At 37.7% G+C, this 19,740-nt stretch overlaps 1 protein-coding gene across 2 annotated transcripts; it reads left to right on the top strand.

Moving 5' to 3' along the window:
- The first annotated feature begins 2,838 nt into the window (after positions 1 to 2,838).
- Positions 2,839 to 6,974, top strand: LOC131248911 (putative recombination initiation defects 3). 2 transcript variants are annotated; one of them, XR_009172546.1, is made up of 5 exons: positions 3,340 to 3,673; positions 4,700 to 4,847; positions 5,061 to 5,291; positions 5,443 to 6,004; positions 6,106 to 6,974. XR_009172546.1 is itself a non-coding variant. In XM_058249422.1 (4 exons), the coding sequence occupies exons 1-4, from the start codon at positions 2,931 to 2,933 to the stop codon at positions 5,186 to 5,188; spliced, it is 453 nt and encodes a 150-aa protein (XP_058105405.1). In that variant the 5' UTR covers positions 2,839 to 2,930; the 3' UTR covers positions 5,189 to 5,435. The 2 variants fall into 2 exon arrangements, 1 of the variants encoding a protein (XP_058105405.1); XM_058249422.1 differs by lacking the exons at positions 5,443 to 6,004; positions 6,106 to 6,974 and adding an exon at positions 2,839 to 3,018 and having other exon boundaries at positions 3,585 to 3,673; positions 5,061 to 5,435.
- The last annotated feature ends 12,766 nt before the right edge of the window (positions 6,975 to 19,740 follow it).

The raw sequence follows: 19,740 nt of genomic DNA, 5'->3' as shown, positions 1-19,740 counted from the left end.
CGGCCTTGAAAGTCCAATATGAAAGGAGCATAATTGTGATGTTAGGAGCCTAATCTTGATATGAATTTGGGCCTGTTTGGTAGAAAATGAGTTCTTCTAATTTTAACTAATCTTAATTATGTATTGACCAAATGAAGTAGAGTTTTTTTTTTCAAAATTTTAAACTATGATCAAAATATCAGAGTCATTCTTGAAGTCACTGGCTTCATTTTCACTGAATACTACTGAGCTTATCCCATGGATTTGACCTTGACTTCTCTTGGGCAGAATTGCCCCATAGGAGAAATATGACTCCAGTTTTCTTCTGTGAAATTGTTCTCATAACAGAATCCATAAACAGCTCCCACCCCTTTTTTGCATGGGAATTAGCTTGATGATTTCTCACTGAAAAAATAAAAAAGGAGAATGTTGTAGAGAAAATATGATTTATTTTTTGGAAAAGAGAAAGGTATCGACAAGCTGAAACTTTAGTACAAAAATATCCTGGAATAAAGTCATTAGAATGTCTTTCCTAAACACACTTTATTTATCAGATACAAATGAAAAACAAGTGTTTCTTCATTTACATTACTAGATAATGCCAGCTAATCCCAGTGGCTGTTAACAATACTGATCATGGATCCAAGTGTCACAACCATCGAGACTAGCAACTGCTGCACAGACATGAGTAGTTAACATGGAAAACATGTTCTAGGACCTGGATAGGAACTTTAATTAACCTTCCTTGGAGGCATTCTCGAATCTCGACCCACACCATCAACTAATGACTTGATTTATTAGGTGAGGGTACAGAAAAAAGCAGTGATGATTTTTCGCCAAAAATATCCATCTACTTAGCAATCCAAATGGCACAGTCATCCCATTGAAGTACATACATCAACTAGTGACTTGATTTATTAGGTTACATCATATTAGTGTGAGGGTACAGAAAAAAAAGTGATGATTTTTTCGCCCCAACTAAAAAGAAAAATCCAGCTACCTAGCAATCCGAATGGAACAATCATCCCATTCATGTGCATGCATCTATGCAAAGAAAATGCCACCTTTCGTGTCATATATTCCATTCCTGCTTGTTTCATGCTTACCACCATGAGAGCATGTTGATGGCCAAAAACAAAAATCGGAAATGAAAAGCAAAAAAAAAACATGATCCAAACAACCGAACTGGTGGAACTTCAAACTGGAAGGTGCAATGCAAAAATAGTTAAGACTTGGCATTCAAGAGGGAATGAGTGAACCAGGGATGGCTTGGATTGTTCTATTTTAGTGTTTTTTTTTTTTTTTTAAACACCAGGCCATCCTATAAAGACCCACTAGTTGTAGGGTCTTGATCCAGTGTCTTGGCTTCTCTTGTAGCTTTGGCTGTTGTCCTGATTGTTTGTTTGTTTGTTTGTTTTTTTTTTTTTTTTTTTTTTGGATTTTATCTCTATATTTGTACATATGTTTCTGTAGAATAAGTTGTTTTATGCTCCAGTTCGACATGCATTTTTTTTTTCACTTGTTTTTCTTCTTCTTTTTTTTGTCCTTCCTGGTTTTGCATTAAGGGAGGATAGGATTTTCTTTTTTCTAGTTGTATGCATTGTTGGGTTTAATCACTAGTTTCATATATCAGAATGTCATTTGAGTTTTGCTTGTTGTATATGCTGCAATACTAAGATTTTCAAGATTTCTTCTGTAACTTTTCTTTTATTAGATTTTTCTTGGGGATGGTATACATGAGTTTTCATTGTTTGTTCAATGGGTTTTCTTCCTATTTGTCTATAAGTGCTTGACTGGGCTTCTTCTTCTTCAACATCTAAATTTGGTTCTTTGTGTGAAAACTTGTTCATAGAAAAATGATTGTTGAGTGTCATTTGAATCTGCCTGCTTGAGTTTTATCTAGCAAAAAGTTGTGTTTGGACAAACAATCGAATTGAATTTCCTTTGTAAGTCTAATGAAGCGAATGGTTTCAGTCAGAATTCATATGGAAATAGTTCATAGACAATCAATTGTCAGTTTCATTTGAGTCTCTCTATTTCAATCTCATGTAAAAGAAAAGGTGCGTTTGCATGCGAACAAAAGTGCAAGTATTAGTGTAATAAAGCGGAAATAACAATTTCCTTAGCATTCATATGGACAGTCAAGACTCCAAACTGCAATTGCGTTTCTTCCAAGTTGGTCATGGAACTTGTGTAACTGAATTTATTTATTTTTTTGTCATTTCCTCCTGATTAAACTGGCGCAATTCACTTCTCCCACACATCCAAATGCAGCCAAAACATATAAATAAAACTGAGTTTTCAATAGAGTTTGATCAGCCTGCTAATCCAGAGAAAGAAGAAAATAATAAATTCCTCCATTTGGTCAGAATCTTAACACTCCTAGTTGAAAGCTTCTTGAGGTCCATTTTGATATTTATTTTCTATACAACATATTCATTGTAATGTTTATTTTCCATCCAACTTATTCATAAGGTCACATAAACTCCGATGAAAGTAAATCACAAATATAAGTTTGATTCAAAGCTTCTGCATTCCCTAAAAATGTACCCTGTTTATTGCATGTATCACTTGTACCCTGTTTATTTTCAACTACCACACATGTTAACTTAGAAGTGTGCAAATGTTAAACATTAAGAGTTTTTTTTTTTTTTTTTCAAGTAGCACACATGTTAACCCTATTTATTCCCCAAAAAGTTCAAAATGATAAGAGCTTAATCACCAATGTGGTGCCTTTAGTTGGCCTTTTAGCCTAGGTATTTTTTTTTTTTTTTTTCCAGTTCTTTTGGTTTTCTGTTCCTGTTATGTTCTTTGATTTTATTCCCTTTGTTAAACAGTTCCTAATGCATGAATCCAAATCCAGGATTTCCTAGAAGAGGGATTTTCAGGTATCTGTATAGGAGAGATTTGCTTCTCTTGTGGTTCTCTTAGTTCAGGCTTGACTTGTGTTTATGGTGCAAGTTCAAGCATATATTCAGCTGAACTGCAGCAGGTGCAGCCCCAGAACTGCAGCAGGTGGAATCCTCTATTGTAGTGAAGGTTAGGAAAAACCTTATTTGAACCATATTGAGTTTTTAATTCTTCTTCTTAGAATTTGAATTTTTGATGGTTTCATGATCTGGGTTTTTGATCGTTTGGCCTGAAACATCAGATTGCATGATGGGTTTTGATTTTTAAGCTTTTTCTCCCATTTAGGTCCTTGATAAGATCATGGGTTTCTTGAATTGCAGATTTATTAAATGAGGACTTTATTTTTGTTCTCTTGTTTCTTTCTTTCTTTCTTTCTTTATTCTTTTTTTTTTTTTTTTCTTTTTTTTTGGGGGGGTTAGAATGACAGTTTAAGATAATTGTGTACAAAACTCGCTTGAGTTCTCCTTGAAAACTGCTTTATGGTCTAATGCTGAGAAAGGTCCTTGAAATGGTAATTTGAACTTAATTACTTCAGTATGTTACAAAACTTCTGATAAATGAGAGCTGAAATAATGATTCCTGTCACTCCCATTTCAATTCTATCATGAGAACATCTGTCAGCATCTTTGGTCTAATTCACATTTTTCCATTAAGAAAAATGACGAGTTGAATTGTGCTGAACTTTCTTTGATTAGAAAAATTGGCTAGAGTCCCAAAGCATGACATCTATGAGCAGTATAAGAAACGGATGATGCTTGGTTACCGGTACAGGCTAAACCCTCTGGTTAGTATCCTGTTCTTACTTCTTTCATCTTTCTCCATACTATTATGTATAATGATTAATGACAGACATTGTGTATGCATTTTTCACCACTCTGACCACAGTTATACATGTGTTAGACTGTTGAGTGAGGCCCACCCAAACAGATCCATGCCTGAAGCATTTGGTGCCCCACTAATCTCCAATGTCTGATTGTAAATGGTGGTCTGATTATTTAGTTTAAACTATAGTGTTTTTTTTTTCTTCTTCTTCTTCTTTCAACCTATTGATTTTCCATGAATGAAATTGTTTCACTTACAAGGTATGGTGTTGGGGGTTCATGCCTGTATCTCGATGGAACATGCTTTGTGCTTCAACATTGAGGTCTTAGGATGGAGACAAACAACTTACCTAGGGAAAATAAATAAATAAAGATTTGGTTTTTGCTTTTGTGTTTTACTTGTCTTCACCTTACAAAAGACATGATTCTTCTATTTTAGTTGCCTAATTCATCTCCTTTAGGAATATTAACTTTTTTGCCTATTATTTGCAGTTTAGTTAGTTTTAAGTTGCTAAGAATCACAAAACTAATTCAAATTTTGTTCAAGACAAGTTGCACTCAGGTATTTCACTTTTGAAGTTTGGTATTATGGAGAGTTTCCTCTAAGCGTGAATTATTATAATTAGTTTTTGTAAATAAATTGTGCAGGATGAGAGTGATGTGTAGTATAAAAAATAAACGAAAAGAAATGTTATCCTGCATTAATTACATCCATTTTTTTCATGTGTATGGGTGCATGTTTGGGTCTTGCAACCTCAACACTGACTGTGGAATTCATAGCAGTCCACTGGCTTTTAAATTTATCAAGGATTTTTGCCAAATTTAAGAAAATATCAGATGTATAAATTTGGATTGATGAGTATAATCTTTGCTACCATCTCTGTTGCTGCTGCCAAAATTTTCAGATCCTTCTTGAGTTGCTATTTCTTCACATCTTTAGCAACACTTCTTTTTCTTCTTGACTAATCATGTGCACATTGTAAATTTAGAGATTTGGTTCTCAAGACAACTTGTTGAAGAGGATTTCTTGCTTGGCGCTTGTTACTTACACGCGAGAAGATAATCAGATGTCAATGTCAAGATCATCCAACAATGTTATCCGCAGATGGAGTTCAACTTCTGCTCCAGATAATAGATGTAAGCTTGTAAGATCTTTGGATGATCCATAACCCACTGGCGTTTTTATGCAAGAAGACTAAAATAACACTAATTGAAATTTTAGAATTCTAACCAAGAAAATTTTAGCCTTTTTAAAACAATGCATGGGTTAAGCAGGCCACATTGTGTGTAGCTTGTGCTTTACCATATGTTTGCTCCTGGGAGAGGCTAAGTTTTGATTTTTCTGAACAGGCCATGTCAGTGAGGAACTCGAACACAGAATCGGACGGACGGAAACTTCATTAAACAGGTTGGGAATGGTCCTAGAATCTATTCAGAGCGACGTCATGCAAGTTAACAAAGAAGTTAAAGAAGCATAACTGGAGAGTAAGTATCTCTATTACATCAGAACAGGAACTAGAAAAGTTGTTCTACGACCATGAGCTTCACCTTACAAAAGACATGATTCTTCCTGATTCTGAGGTGCTTTCTTCTCATCTTTGCTAGTGGTCTTTTCCTGTAGTTTTAATCTAAAATTCTCATCTCTGCGCCTTTTGATCCATAGGCAGTCATGTTGACCTGTTATCCTGGCTTTTAATGTTCCTTTGAGCAACATTTTGTGTTATTATTGTAGGTGCGCTTTCTCCTTCCAACTCAGTTCCCTAAGCAACAACTGACTTGATGCTCCAAAGTTCTTAGGTAATGACAATGTTTAACTTTTTAATTTGTCTTACATCACATACACATGGATGTATGTCCGTCGACTTAAAGTTGAGTTACAACAACTAAGGGCAAATTACAAATTTTCCAGAAAGTTGAATGCTGCATACAAGTCATGCAGGTGCTTCTCCCATCTTGCTGATTGATCTTGCAATAGTCTTTCTAATCAGGACATGCTCTTCTATTTGTCAACTTCGATAACACCTGAGACACAAAGTCCATTGGCATATTCTCACTACCATCTGCTATATTTAGGATCATCTAAAGAATTTGGATTTGAATTTTTCTTGATTTATTTTCTAGTTTTGGGTTTTGTTGAATTACAGTTCTCTATGGGAAAATTGCAGGTCTGCAAGGTGTGGAAAGAGCTGCAGACTGAGGTGGATAAATTACCTGAGGCCTAATCTTAAGAGAGGCACATTCTCACAGCAAGAAGAGAACCTGATAATTGAACTTCATGCAGTTCAAGGCAACAAGTAATCTTTGTTTTAATCATTTCAAGATCAGCTACGCTTTCACTCTTTCAGGTACTTGAAATTCTGCAAAATGCTGAGGTGTTTTCAGGAAATTTCATCAGGTGATCGCAGATTGCAGCACAGCAGACCACAGGTACACACTGGAAGGTTTGAGCTCGAAGAGCAACACTAACATCAAGAACAATTCGATGGCAACCACCAAGGAATTCTTCCTGGAGAGGGAGGAGCCTTTGTTTTGCATGTAAGGAAACTTTTGGAGAATTGAATTCCATTGTGGGGGGCAAAAGCTAATCATTCCTGTAAGCTAAATCTCATCCTGTGCACCCTGTACTAATTTATATTCACCTTTCATGGTTGCTTAAATGCTCTAGAATTAAGTTTGACAATCGGGCTTCTACCCATGTTTGCACGTGTGGACACATTGGTAGTCATCGCACAAACTACCCATGCTCTAGGATTAGGAATGACTGGTGTCATTATCGTAGAGGGGAGAGACAGCACAATGGAAGTCATTGGTTCTATGTGATTGTTGCTATTTTTCATACATTGGTTTGTTAGTCACCTTGTATCTTCAAGATGTCAAAACACTATCAAGGTTGAAGATACATGTTTACAAGTATTCATTTGAATATACACACAAACTTATGTATGTGACCGACATATATCTTCAATCTTGAGAGAGAGGGGGGTGGGCAGAAAAACAAAACAAAAGCACAGCCAAAACAACAACAACAAAAAAAAGTACGAGGGAACAAGAAGAACAGAGCAAAAACCCAGAACCCGAAACTAATAGGCTTATCTTCTGTTGGAGATCTCAAAATCAGCAGAGTCGCTCTGGCTTTAATAAGATGTATTTATTCATCAATCTTGAAGATGTATTTATAAATCAATTATATTTGACTTTGTCATTTTGGTGTTCCCTGTTTCCAGATCAATCTTTTAACTATTCTTGTCCAGGCTGTCAATGTCAAATTTCATATTGTTCACATCAGATCTATTATTTCAACTAGGTATTTGTTTCACGGATATTTGAAACTTTGCTTTGATACCTATGTTTGCAGTTTCTCCAAAATTATGGCATTAATATCTGCACAGGGAACAGTGATGTGGACTGGGTTCCTCTGAAGTTTCTCGTACTTATTTTAAGCTTGGTCCAAGAGCTTCAGATTGGACAGGAAAAATCCACTTATTACACTGTTGATGTCAGAATGGAGACGGAAGCTAGCATGACTACTATAATGGATCACCTGAGTGCACCAACAAATTATAATGCGCGTACTTTTCTCATTATAATTATGTTCTGAATTTCAGCATCAGGACTGCAAACCCCTACCAGATCCTCAAAAGTGTACCAGGCGGATCTTGGATCAAGCTCTTCGAGAGATTGCTCCTCTCAACATGGATTGTGGAACTAGTAGAAACTCAGATGGTGAAACCTCTGTTGATAATGTTGACATAAGGATCTCAAGAAGTTACTACTGGTGCTGTCAGCACTCGAGGCCTTGATGTCGAATTGAGACATGCACATGAGGTAGCAGGCAACTGGGATGATTGCAGCACCAGTGAAACACATCAGTCTGGAACTTGTGGAAGAAGGTCCCCAAGAAGCAGAAGCCATGCAACTGGAGAAAGGAGCAAGTGCAAGAGATGGAGAGGGAGAGTTGAGAGGCTAGAAGTTACTCCTGATTTTTCTTATAATTTTCAAGTCTTATTATTACCATTTTTATGTTTTTTTTTTTTTTTTCTGCATTTTCTATTAAAAAATTGTATATGTCACTTTTATAATCTTTGAGGGACTTCCAATCAGTGGCTAGGATCACCCAACTGGTCCCATTTTCAAGCCTTGGTTTTTGTAATTGCCTTCTTAAAAAGGGATAGAGATTGAATATCAATAATGTGGATAGAGATTGAATATCAATAATGTGGATAGAGATTGTTTCTAAGTATTTAAAATTGTTTCTAAAATTCCGTCGTTGGCAACATTAAGAAAGTTTAAAACCGTTTTTAAAATTTCGTTCCTGAAAGATGACTGTAGGCACTAGAACGGTTTAAAACCGTTCCTAAAATTTCGTCTTTGGAATTTGAAACGATACCCAAAACGGTTTTGAACCTTTCCTGTTTTTCTGCGACGACTCATTTAAAACCGTTCCTAAATGACGATTTTGGTGTAGTGAGATGACTAATTCCAATTTAGGCTTGAATCATGTAGTCCACATTAATTAAAAAATATATATATTTGGGAAAGAGATGTCCACCCTGGAATTTTCTAGAAGTACGTCTTTATGACCTTATTTATAGGTTGGATAAATATATATATTTGGGAAAGAGATGTCCACCCTGGAATTTTCTAGAAGTACGTCTTTATGACCTTATTTATAGGTTGGATGGCAAATAGACATTACAGTGTGCCCTGAGAAATTTGTAATGTGAGGCCTTTAATCACCAATGTTTCCCATGGTGTGGTCTACCTGAGATTTGTCTCCCTCATTTTTGGGAAAGAGATGTCCACCCTTAATTTTATAAAATGGACATAGATTGGGATCCTTACTCTTGCTCTAGTGGTAGACTCTCGGGAGTTTCAACACCCAGTCAAGGGTTCGAGTATCCATAGGCGGTGAAATCCCACCACGGCGTGAGTGTTGCAGGTAATCCATCTCCTTGTAAAATCCACTCCAAAATGTCTAATAACCCATTCACTTTGTTTAGAAAATCCCTTACTTTTTTCATTAACTCTATCACTTTGATTAGAGGAACCCTGTCACTTTGTCTCATGTAATCCTATTATCACCTTCTCTAGTGTAATTCTATCATTTTTTCTGGCAACCCCGTTACTTTATTAAATCAAAGCATGTCACTTTATCCTGGAAAACCAATTATTTTGTCAGGCTACTCAGTCACTTCGTTTAGTGGAATCTATTCACTTTGTCTGGCAACTCCATCACTTTATCTAGTAGAATCTTATCCCTTTAACTAGTAGAACCATGTCACTTTGTCTAATGGAAACCCATCACTTTGTTCAACAACCCTGTCACTTTGTCAAGTGTAACCATGTCACTTTATCTAGCAACCTCATCACTTGGTCTAGTGGAACCCTGTCACTTTGTCCGACAAACCTGTCAACTTATCTAGTGGAACCTAATCACTATCTGGCAACGTTGTCACTATCTAGTGAAACCTCGCCACTATATTCACCAACCGTGTTAATTAATTCGTAGAAGCCAATCACTTTATTTGACAACCCATCACTTGGACTACTTCAACCCGTCACTTTGTTCAACGACTCCGTCACTAAGGCTGTACATCGAGCTGAGTCGAGTCGAGGCGGGCTAAGCTCGGCTCGACTCGTCCCTACTATACTCGAGTTCAAGCTCGGCCTTGAGCTCAACATTGAAGCTTAGCTTGTTTGCCCAAGTTGTCGAGTTGAGCTAGTGGTTCGAGTCGAGTCAAGTCAAGTTTACTTTAAGTCGAGCTCAAGCTTGTTCATATTATCACAACCCAACTCAATCCAGCACCCAACCCGACCCAAAGCCATCGCCTAACCTCGACCCAAACGAGTCCAAACCCCAATCTAACTCAACCTATTGCTGCTGCTGCCCAACCCATCGACCATCATCGCCCAACCCGACCCAATTAATCATATTATAAAAAAATCTACAATCATATCATATATTATTCACTATATTAATATAAATAAATAAAAAAACATTATTCAACAAAATCACCTACCTTTGTGCCTTGTGGTGGCCGAATGGGCGGAGTGGGCCGCTGGGTGCGGCCATGCGGGTTACTCGAAGTTGCCGAGTGGGTGCGGTCGTGTGGGTTGGCTCGAACACTTCAGGAGAATGAGAGAGATAGAGAGGGGTAGAGATGACGACCGGTGGCTGGTGGGTTGCTAGGTAGGGTTAAGGTAAGAGCAAGGGAAAGAAAGAGAGGGAGAGAGAGAATGGGTTGGGTAAGGGTAGGGTGTTTTAAGTTTTTTACTTTTAACTTTTTTTAAAAGTTAAATATTATATATATATATATATATATATATATATATATATATATATATATATATATATATATATATATATATCTTACTTGAGCCGAGTCGAGTTGAAATGCCCCATGGTCGAACTCGGCTCAAACTCAACTCGAGCTTCAAATATTTAGCTTGACTCAGCCCGAATCGGGCATTCAATCTGAGTCAATCTTAACTGAGTCGAGCGAGTTTTTCGAGTTAGCTCGACTCGTGAACAGCCTTATTCGTCACTTTATCTAGAAGAACCTCATCACTTTGTCTAGTAGAACCATGTCACTTTGTCCAGCAACCTCATCACTTAGTTTAGTGGAACCTCATCACTTTGTTCAACAATCTTATCACTTTGTTTAGTGGAACCACGTCACTTTGTTTAGCAATCCCGTCACTTTATGTAGTGGAACCCCACTACAAATATATATATATATATATATATATATACACACGGAAACGCTCACCTGCGAACCAGTTCGTACGTACTACATATAAACTTTTTTGAGAACCCATCATACGTGATGTGGATCCAAAATCTGAACCGTTCATGTGAAGTAGCACCTCGAAAAACCCCCCGGGACCAAGTTTTACTTTGATCTAAAACTTTGATGGGCCATGAAAAATGAAAACAGTTTCCTCCCTTGATTTGCATTTCTCTTTGCTATGGCCCACTAGAATTTTAGATCAGGGTGAAAATTTGTCACATGGGGTTTCATGGGATTCCGCATCACATGGACCGTTCAGATTAGACACCCATGACACGTGTGCAAAGGTGCGCACGTGCGTAGGTGCGCAGGGGAGCATGACTCTCTCTCTCTCTCTCTCTCTCTCTCTCTCTCTATATATATATATATATATATATATATATATATATATATTTATCAAAGTTGGCGGTCATGTGGTGGTTTCCTCGACGGCTTTTAGCTGTAGGCAAATCATAATAACCTATCAGTAGATAGACATTCAATCGCTACTATTTTCCTATGGTGTGGTCCACTTGAGATTTAGTTTCTAGCTCATTTTGCAAATAAAGTCCTAAAAGGATCTTGAGAAATGGATGGATGGTGTGGATAAAACACATACATCATGATGGGGCCCACAGAGCACCGACCACTAGCCACCTGGCATGTGGCATCTTCAATCGCCATATCACCTCCTATTTTTATTTCCTGACTTCACTTTACAATGTTCCTTTCTCCAATGACCAAAACCTTAGAAATATCCTATCGAGTTTGTCAACTCTGTCAGATTTAGAACCTTCCAAGGTAAGATCCAACATCTTTCCAGTACTCCTCTTTAAACGATAACTATTTTCCCTTCTTTCCATTTCATCATCCGTTCTTTCTTCGTAGATCAGTGTGAAAATCTCATAAATTAGAAAATGGGGTTTTTTCTTTCACTTGCAGTGATTTCTCATTACTGATCGATGCAAAATGCTCTGGTTCTAGTCAAGGAACTTGTATTTCCTTCAAAATCATTGGAAGATCCAAGGAGTTGGAAAATTTTAGGTTTTTATTGTCTTTTTCAGTGTTTTTTTTTATTATTATTTAAAAAAAAAAAAAACCAAGATGACTTATAGAGCAAAGAGGGCTAGATGGGTCACTACAAAATGACATGGATTGCCCTATTGCTTCTCTTTGGAGCAACTCATCCATGTTAGCTTATCTCTTTTATTCATCACCATTATCGCTATACCCTGTTATGACCAATCAAAGGGAGTTACGTGTGATCTGCATGGATACGCATGGTGTATTTAGAGATTTGTAGATATGTACGGAGGAGATTTCTTGATAAGTGTAGATAGGACGTATCAGGTGGTGTCATGTACTACCAAAGCAACTGATGGAGAAACGATCGTGCTTAAACAATTTTATGACATGTGGCAAGATAAGGAGCAAAGGAAGCAAGAACATGTGAAGCATCTAGAAGGCAGTAATGGAGAATGATTATGGTAACTGTCGGAACATGAGATTGGTCCAAAATGGCTGAATTAAAGCTATAAGTGAAAAAAGTAAATCAAGAACGAAAATCTTCTCACACCAACCCAAACAAACCAAAATTAGCTTTTAATTATCCTTTCAATTATCCAGTCAATTTACATTTCATAGTGCAATATTTTACTTACCTTGTGAGCAAGTTATATTTCATAGTACAATCTTTACTTTCTAAGCCTACCATTTTACATTTCATAGAGTAATCTGTAGCAGTAATCAAGTAGCTGATAATATTTAGCTGAAATTCGAGTTTATGCTAGCACATTGGACTCAATTTATCTATCGGGAAGGTTTTCTTCAACTATTCTCTATGACCGATAGTAAGGATCTGTTTTCCATTTAATTCTAATTCGTATTGAAAAGTCCTTTCGTACAGAAGGCAAAGGAGTAACCCATCATCAGAGGACAAACCCCACCATCTAAATATTGTCTAATTCAATTTTTACACATTGAGTGAGTGGCTGAATAGGCGATCGATCTCATCAGGTCTCGGTCATACACTACGTGTCTGCCTATCTTGGCTCTCGGGGTCATTGTTGTTCGGTTTGAATTGAAGTCGTAAATTCAATTATGGCACACCCGTGCACCCAGTGCAGAAAACAACAGCCAATAACTTTCTGGCACACCTAGTGGGACCTTGTATCTGACTTGCCGGTGTGGAATTGCTAATAATGAATAAGAGTACCTGTATCATTGGGGTTGAACCGTTTACACCAACTACACCACCTCTAGTGAGGATGTGTTATTTCACGCAACCCTTGAGGCGATGAATTTAAACAATAGCATGACTGCTACCGCTAAAGATCCAGGAGGACCATCCACATGCCGAACTGTTCTTCCTGACGAGGTAATTATTATGCTCTGGGATGGTCAGATGAGCATCCAACTGGTGCAAGAATACAGAGGAACCCAAGGGGAACAATTCCTCATTCAAGTGAGAGCACAAATCGATACATGGCCAGCCAAACCGGAGCCATACATCGATCAATAGCTCTGGTAATTGAACGAACACCATCGGCAACGCAATACAATACAAAGGGGAGTTCGATTGACAATGCAACTCCATTGCCATCAACTCCACCTTTGGAGTGTAATCCACCCCGATCCCTATACCGGAAATGAGAAATGCACCACCTCCTATGGAAGTTAGGGGACCGAAGCAAGAGATTAGGAAGTTTATACCTGAAAACAGGAATCAAGGGCCACTAGGAGGATTTCATCCCCAACGGTTCCCTAGATTCCAGGAAAATAAAAAACAATTTGGTCTGGATCACCCACCAACCCTAGAGCCTCAGCAGATCGACCATGACCAAATTGTATAAATGGTCTAGGAGGTTGTTGGCTAAGTGCTCGACCGCAACAATTTCCCAGTTTATCATAAGTTGTATCCTGAATGGATAGATCGACAGCATCCATTGTCGAGAAACTATTGACCGGATTTCACTTTATTTTCAGTCGAGCCCAGTCATACGACCATTGAGCATGTTGGCCTCTTCATAATGCAATGTGGAGAATTGGCCAACAATGACTATTATAAGATACAGTTGTTCGACCATTCACTGATCGCTGTAGCCTTCACTTAGTACTCAAATTTGTTGCCCGATTCAATACATAATTGTCAAGATATGGAAGACAAATTCCATCCTCAATTCTTTTCTAAGAATAGAGAGATTACCATAGCCAACCTAACATTGTTTCGACAATTGCCTGGGGAATCGTGCAAGAGTTATATTACGCAATTCAAGCGGGCGAAGAGCCATTGCAAAGTAGTAATGACAGAGACCAAGTTTGTACAACTAGCACAAGATGGGCTCGAATATAACCTTCGTAAGAAATTCATAGGTACAAAATTTATTGATTTATATGACCTAATTAAAAACATTTCTCATTACAAAGAACTCCTATAAAAAGGAGCCGGGAAGAAGAACTCATCATTAGGGACGTATTACAACGACCCCCTAATTACGAGATTGTAATTGCTGAAGTAGTGGCCAAGAAGCCATTGGTATGTTTTGCATTGGTCAAAGCGGAGTCAACCACATTAAAGGCTCATAAGGTTTACACATTTGATATTACCAGAGTTGAAGAAGTGTTTGACATTTTGCTAGCCGAAAAATTTATTAAGATTCCTATGAATCATAAGGTACCTTCAACCGAGGAATTGTAGAAGACTTAGTACTGCAAATGGCACGTAACTCGATCACATTTAACTAATAAGTGTATCGTGTTCAGGAACGTCATCAAGACCACATTGATCGAGGATTGTTGAAATTTTTAGAAAAGAGTGAGGAGGTGATGTTGATTGACTCTGAACCGTTCTCATCCAATATTGAAGTGAACATGATCATTGCCAATCTGAAGAATCAACCACGATTTAGGGTCGAACTCACCCCAGGTAAGCAGCGAAAGGCACCATATCGACTTGTACAAAGGCGCCAAGGGTCCCCTTGTTTTAGCGATGATCAATCGGGTATTGTTAAGAGAACCCATCAAGACCTTGAACTTTGCGATTGATGCGCTCGAGGAATCGTCTCTTGATGGGAAGCCCTCGCTAAGCAGGGTTGGAAATATCACCATGCGATCATGGAAATGGCCCCGACCACCGATAGTTTTCACAAATTTCCCCAAACTGTTGCTCACGTTTGGGGCCACCCGTGCCGAGGATGGTTAAAACCCCTACCACACATGGAGTTTGGCAATGCGTAACACACCCAAATTTTTCTACAGTACCGGAAACATTGACATGAACACAAAACGCCATTGATAGAGACAATGGGCCACTGCAAGAAGAGGATCGAGATGAAAGGTGGTACTTCCTCAACAAAAAAAAGACACGCCTAAGCCTTTCTGGAGGATTCAGGAAAAGTAAGTGATAGTGAACATGATCGAAGTAGTGATGTCTACTACAGTGCAAAGGAAGGTTTAGATGCTCATGACATTGATCGGTCGATGAATCCAAAAGAGGAAGATAGTTGTAGCAACTTGTCAGATTACTTCAATGAAGAATACTGCCCAATGGATGAATTGCTGGAAATGAACTATCATCAACCGCTAACGCACTGAAGATTGCCTTGCCTATAGCCCCATCAGTCGAACTTGTGGGTGATGAATGTGCTAGCCACATAGAGAATATGGAATCTGAAACACTACGGGGGAAATATTTGAGTGATGAAATTGTGTTTGGGACATTTCCACCAGTGACATTCCATTATAACATGGTTTTTACCTTGTCATCTAGTTTTCAAGCAAGGCCCACTCAATCGAACAACATGGCTAGTGATGTGGAGGAATATACCCCACCAGTGATCATACAACATACTTCTTTTCCATTCGAGGAAGGGGTTGGAAGTGAGTTTAAGGATGATGTAGTGCCACAGGTCAACACAGTCACGGTGGAGGCGGAGGCATGTCCGAGAGGGTGGTCAGCGATATGCCTACACACAATAGGACATAACACCTCAAGCCATTGTATATATCAGCTCATTTGGACAGATGCCCTGTTACCAAGATTTTGGTCGACAATGAGGTTGCAGTTAACCTACTGCCATGGAGAATGATGGCTAAGTTGAAGAAGACTACGACCAATTTGATTCCATCAAAAGTAATGGTTAGTAACGTCGTCGGTGATGTAACAAATACCCATGGTGTTTTGCTGGTCGATCTAACAGTAGGCACCAAAACTATTTTAGCACCATTCTTTATTGTTAACACCTCATCGAGCTACAATGCGCTGTTAGGGAGGGACTGCATCCACTCATTTTCAAGCTTCCCATCCTCTCTGCATCAGTTTGTAATTTTCTAAAATTGAAAGAAGGTTGAGCTAGTCCTGGCCAACAATTAGACCTTCCTAGCTACTTCAAATGTCACAGAAGCTTATTATTACCAGGAACATGTGGGATTGATCAGGTTCACTGGAAGAAATAAATTTGGCCACCTACTGGGATATCGGTAAAGAAGAACCCAGATAGTATCATGCAGGCCATCCCAGAGGTAACTCGAGTTAATGACATTTAGTCAAGGGGCGTCTTTCCTTGTCGACCAATTTCAAGTTGAACCATTAAAGAGATCTCATGATTGGAACCCCAAGGGATAAGGTCAACCAGGCTGACCTTGCGGCCATAATATAAGAAGGGTCGAAGAAAACCTGAAGGAAATGGATGGTGGTTGTTTCGTGAATCTGGGTGAAGTGGAGGAATTGGCTGAGGAAGACAGCATTGGAATTGAAGAAGCATTCGAGGAGTTAGAAGATTCTCGGCCTCAATTTCAGGATCCTTTGGTCGAGGTCAATTTAGGAACAAAGTAGGACCCGAAGCTGACATTTTTTAGTAACTTGTTAAAGCTGCTTGAGAAGGAGAGATTAGTGAAACTACTCTGTGAATTCGCTGACTATTTAGGTTAGGATTATCATGAAATTCCAGGGCTTGATCGATCTTTGGTCAACCATAAATTTTCCACAAATGAGGGTTATCGGTCGTACAAACAACCACCTAAGCGGATGACAACTGAGGTTACTCTCAAAATCAAAGAGGAAATACATACTTATGAAGGCCGGTTTTATTTGGCCGATTAAGTACTCTAAATGGATGTCGAATGTAGTCCCGTTAATGAAAAAGAATGGTAAGTTAATGCTCTGCATCGATTTTATGAACTTAAACTTGGTTACACCAAAGGACGAATACCCCATGTCGATGGAAGATCAGCTCATCGATTGGACTGTTGGGCATGGAATTGTGTCCTTTATGGATGGGCATTCAAGGTACAATCAGATCTACATTGCATTGGATGATATACCCAAAACAACGTTCAGGTTTCCCAAGCCATTGAGACCTTCTGTTGGGTGGTGATGCCCTTCGGGCTAAAAAAAATGTAGGAGCTACCTACTAAAGAGCCATGAATGCTATATTCCATAACATGATTAGTCGTTTCGTGGAAATTTATATTGATGATGTGGTAGTTAAATCAACCAATGTGGATGAGCATCTGGCCCACTTACATAAGTCCTTTGAGAGATTGAGGCTTCATAAATTGAAAATGAATCCCTTGAAGTGTGCTTTTGGATTCTCGGTCGGTAACTTCCTAGGGTTCCTCGTATACCAAAGAGGGATCAAATTTGACTAGAATAAGATTTGGGCCACAATAATTGCTCGGCCATTGAAAAATAAAATAGAGTTGTAAAAATTCTTAGGTCAAGTCAAAATTTTTTTAGGAGATTTATATCTGAAAGATGAGCTATAGATGTCCGGGGGGGGGGGGGGGGTAAATAGGACTAAAACAATTCCTGATAATCAATTAAAGAAAATATATTCTCAAATGCAAAAGATATTGAAACCTTGATTTCAACTAAGTCGTAGGACAACCTTCACCTAAAACTTTAGGCAGGACAACTTTATTTCACAACGTCCTTGAAACCAATCTTTCAAAATAATAAAAGCAGATAATAAGATTAACAATCACCACAATACACAGAGAATTATAATAGTTTGATGTTTGACACACACCTACTCCATTTTCAAAATTAGTATTCTTCGTAATTTTGGTTTTCCACTAGTTTCAAGGTTTTCACGAGATCATCTCAACTACTTCTTATAGTTCTTACGATTTTCATAGGCTTACCACAATAAACCTCAAGTGATTTTCATGGGCTAACTACTGCACAACTTGATGAGATTTTCGGGCAATCTGAACAAGCTCGAACTAAAAGTAATATATTCAAAACAAATACTTATCTTCTCGTAGAGGAAATGTTGATGTGAAGATACCGATAAAGCCTTAAAAGTAGATGTTTTTATCAATGCAACAATCTTCTTTCTTGGATGATGACGAATATATATATATATATATATATATATTCTTATTAAACAAATAGCTTGGAACGGATTGGAGTTTCTCTCTTTGCTTAAGGAAGAATTATCTCACTTTTTCATATTTAAAACAATGAGAAAAAGGGTCTCCATTTATAGCTAAAGGTTTTGGTCTTTCGATCAGCCTAAGATTTGCTTTGGCTAGCTGAATTTCTATGATCCTGTTATAATGACTATCAAATTTCGTGAGATTTAATTTTATCAAAAATTCAGCTGGCCCGAGTAAAAATTCGACTGGTAGAATATAAGGTTCGGTTGGCTGAATTCTTCTGAAATTTGAAATAATACATTGCTAGAAACTTGACCTAGATCACTATTAGGCTGACTCGATCAAAGTTCGGCGGGCCGAACCCAGGGTCAGGCTAGCCGAACTTGCAACTGCTTTTATATTTCTAGTTGTTGGAAACTTGACTTAGGCTAATGTTGGGCTGACCCAAGTTGAAATCTGCTAGCCAAACCCAGGGTCAGGCCAGCCTAACATCCTCAAATTTTCATGAATTTTTTTCATAATTTAAAGGTTTAAAAATCATGATCAAGTACTGTATCCTATGGTCTTTTTTAAGGTCATTTTTACTTGTAGGTTGGCATATACTTGATCTTTCACTTGGAATCATTTCGAATATTCAATTATTGAGATGTTAAGTCGCGCTCTTGAAATGTCATAGAGAACTAAAGTGTGCTGAAGATCCATACTATATTTTGTCTATGAAATTTGATAAGTACATGTGTTGTTAGAATATTAGCACTTACAATATCTCCATTTGTCAATTTCGTGACAAAACATTATATACACATCACATTATGAATAATTACAATAGACATTAGGATTCACCATTCATAATCGACTTTGGATCAAATCTTGAAGACCAAATATGTTATATGCTCCACCTGCTCTCCCTGAGAAATATACTCAAGAAAATCTTATTTTCCATACAAATATGAAATGTTTCAGATAAACATAAGATTTTTCACCATAAGATTTATCTCTACCCCTTTTTATCATTATCTCTACCCCTTTTTATCACAACTTGACAAAGGAAGAAACTGATTTCAAAGAAAGAAATATGATACAATAATAGAAAAATTATTTACATCAAAGAGCATCAAATAGTTAAGCAATAGCAAATCAGTACTTGAAAGTTAACATGCTATCAAGTCTTAAACTATCAAGCAGATCCAAGTTAGAAATATAAGATATTATAAACCATTATGATAAAAATCAATCTGATTTAGATGAAGATGGAGCAGGCATCTCAGCATCAATGGTTTTCAAGCTCCTGTTAAGTCAATGAAAGTACTTTTTCATGTACTTCATATTCAACTTTTGATTTTGTGCTAGAGCTTCCTGAGATATATGCAATGCATCCATCCTCTGCTCTAAGGAGAATAATCACTCATTAAAATTAGATGGATGATATTCTGAGTCATCTTCATCTTCTACAGTTTCTTCCTCCAACTCATTGAAAATGCCATTCATATTCACGTCATCTTCCTATCTTTCATCCTGAACTCTTCGTTGCTCAGGTAGAGGCATCAAGTTCATCATATGTAAATTGGAAGAATTAAAGGGAAGCTCAGATTCTGGTGCCTCAATCAATGAAATTTGGACACTGTAGAAAGACAATGTGAGTGACATCATAAGATGACATAATAGAAGAGAACCATGCCTAGGATGCATGTGATACTGAATGATAGAATAACATATGAGGGTAGGAAGACAAATCCTAGCTAAGGTAGTGATAGCATGAAGAATGTGAACCATGAATGGAGTAAGATCAATTTTGTTACCCACTCTTGGATAGACATTAGAAGTGAAAATCTAGTGAAAAATGTGGTATTTTCGAAATAATTTTTCAATAGGAAGTGTAA

The sequence above is a fragment of the Magnolia sinica genome, chromosome 6 (genome assembly GCF_029962835.1).
Source record: "Magnolia sinica isolate HGM2019 chromosome 6, MsV1, whole genome shotgun sequence".
Classification (NCBI taxonomy): domain Eukaryota; kingdom Viridiplantae; phylum Streptophyta; class Magnoliopsida; order Magnoliales; family Magnoliaceae; genus Magnolia; species Magnolia sinica.
The sequence above is the reverse complement of the archived record's forward strand: the minus strand, read 5'-3'. Positions and strand labels throughout refer to the sequence as shown.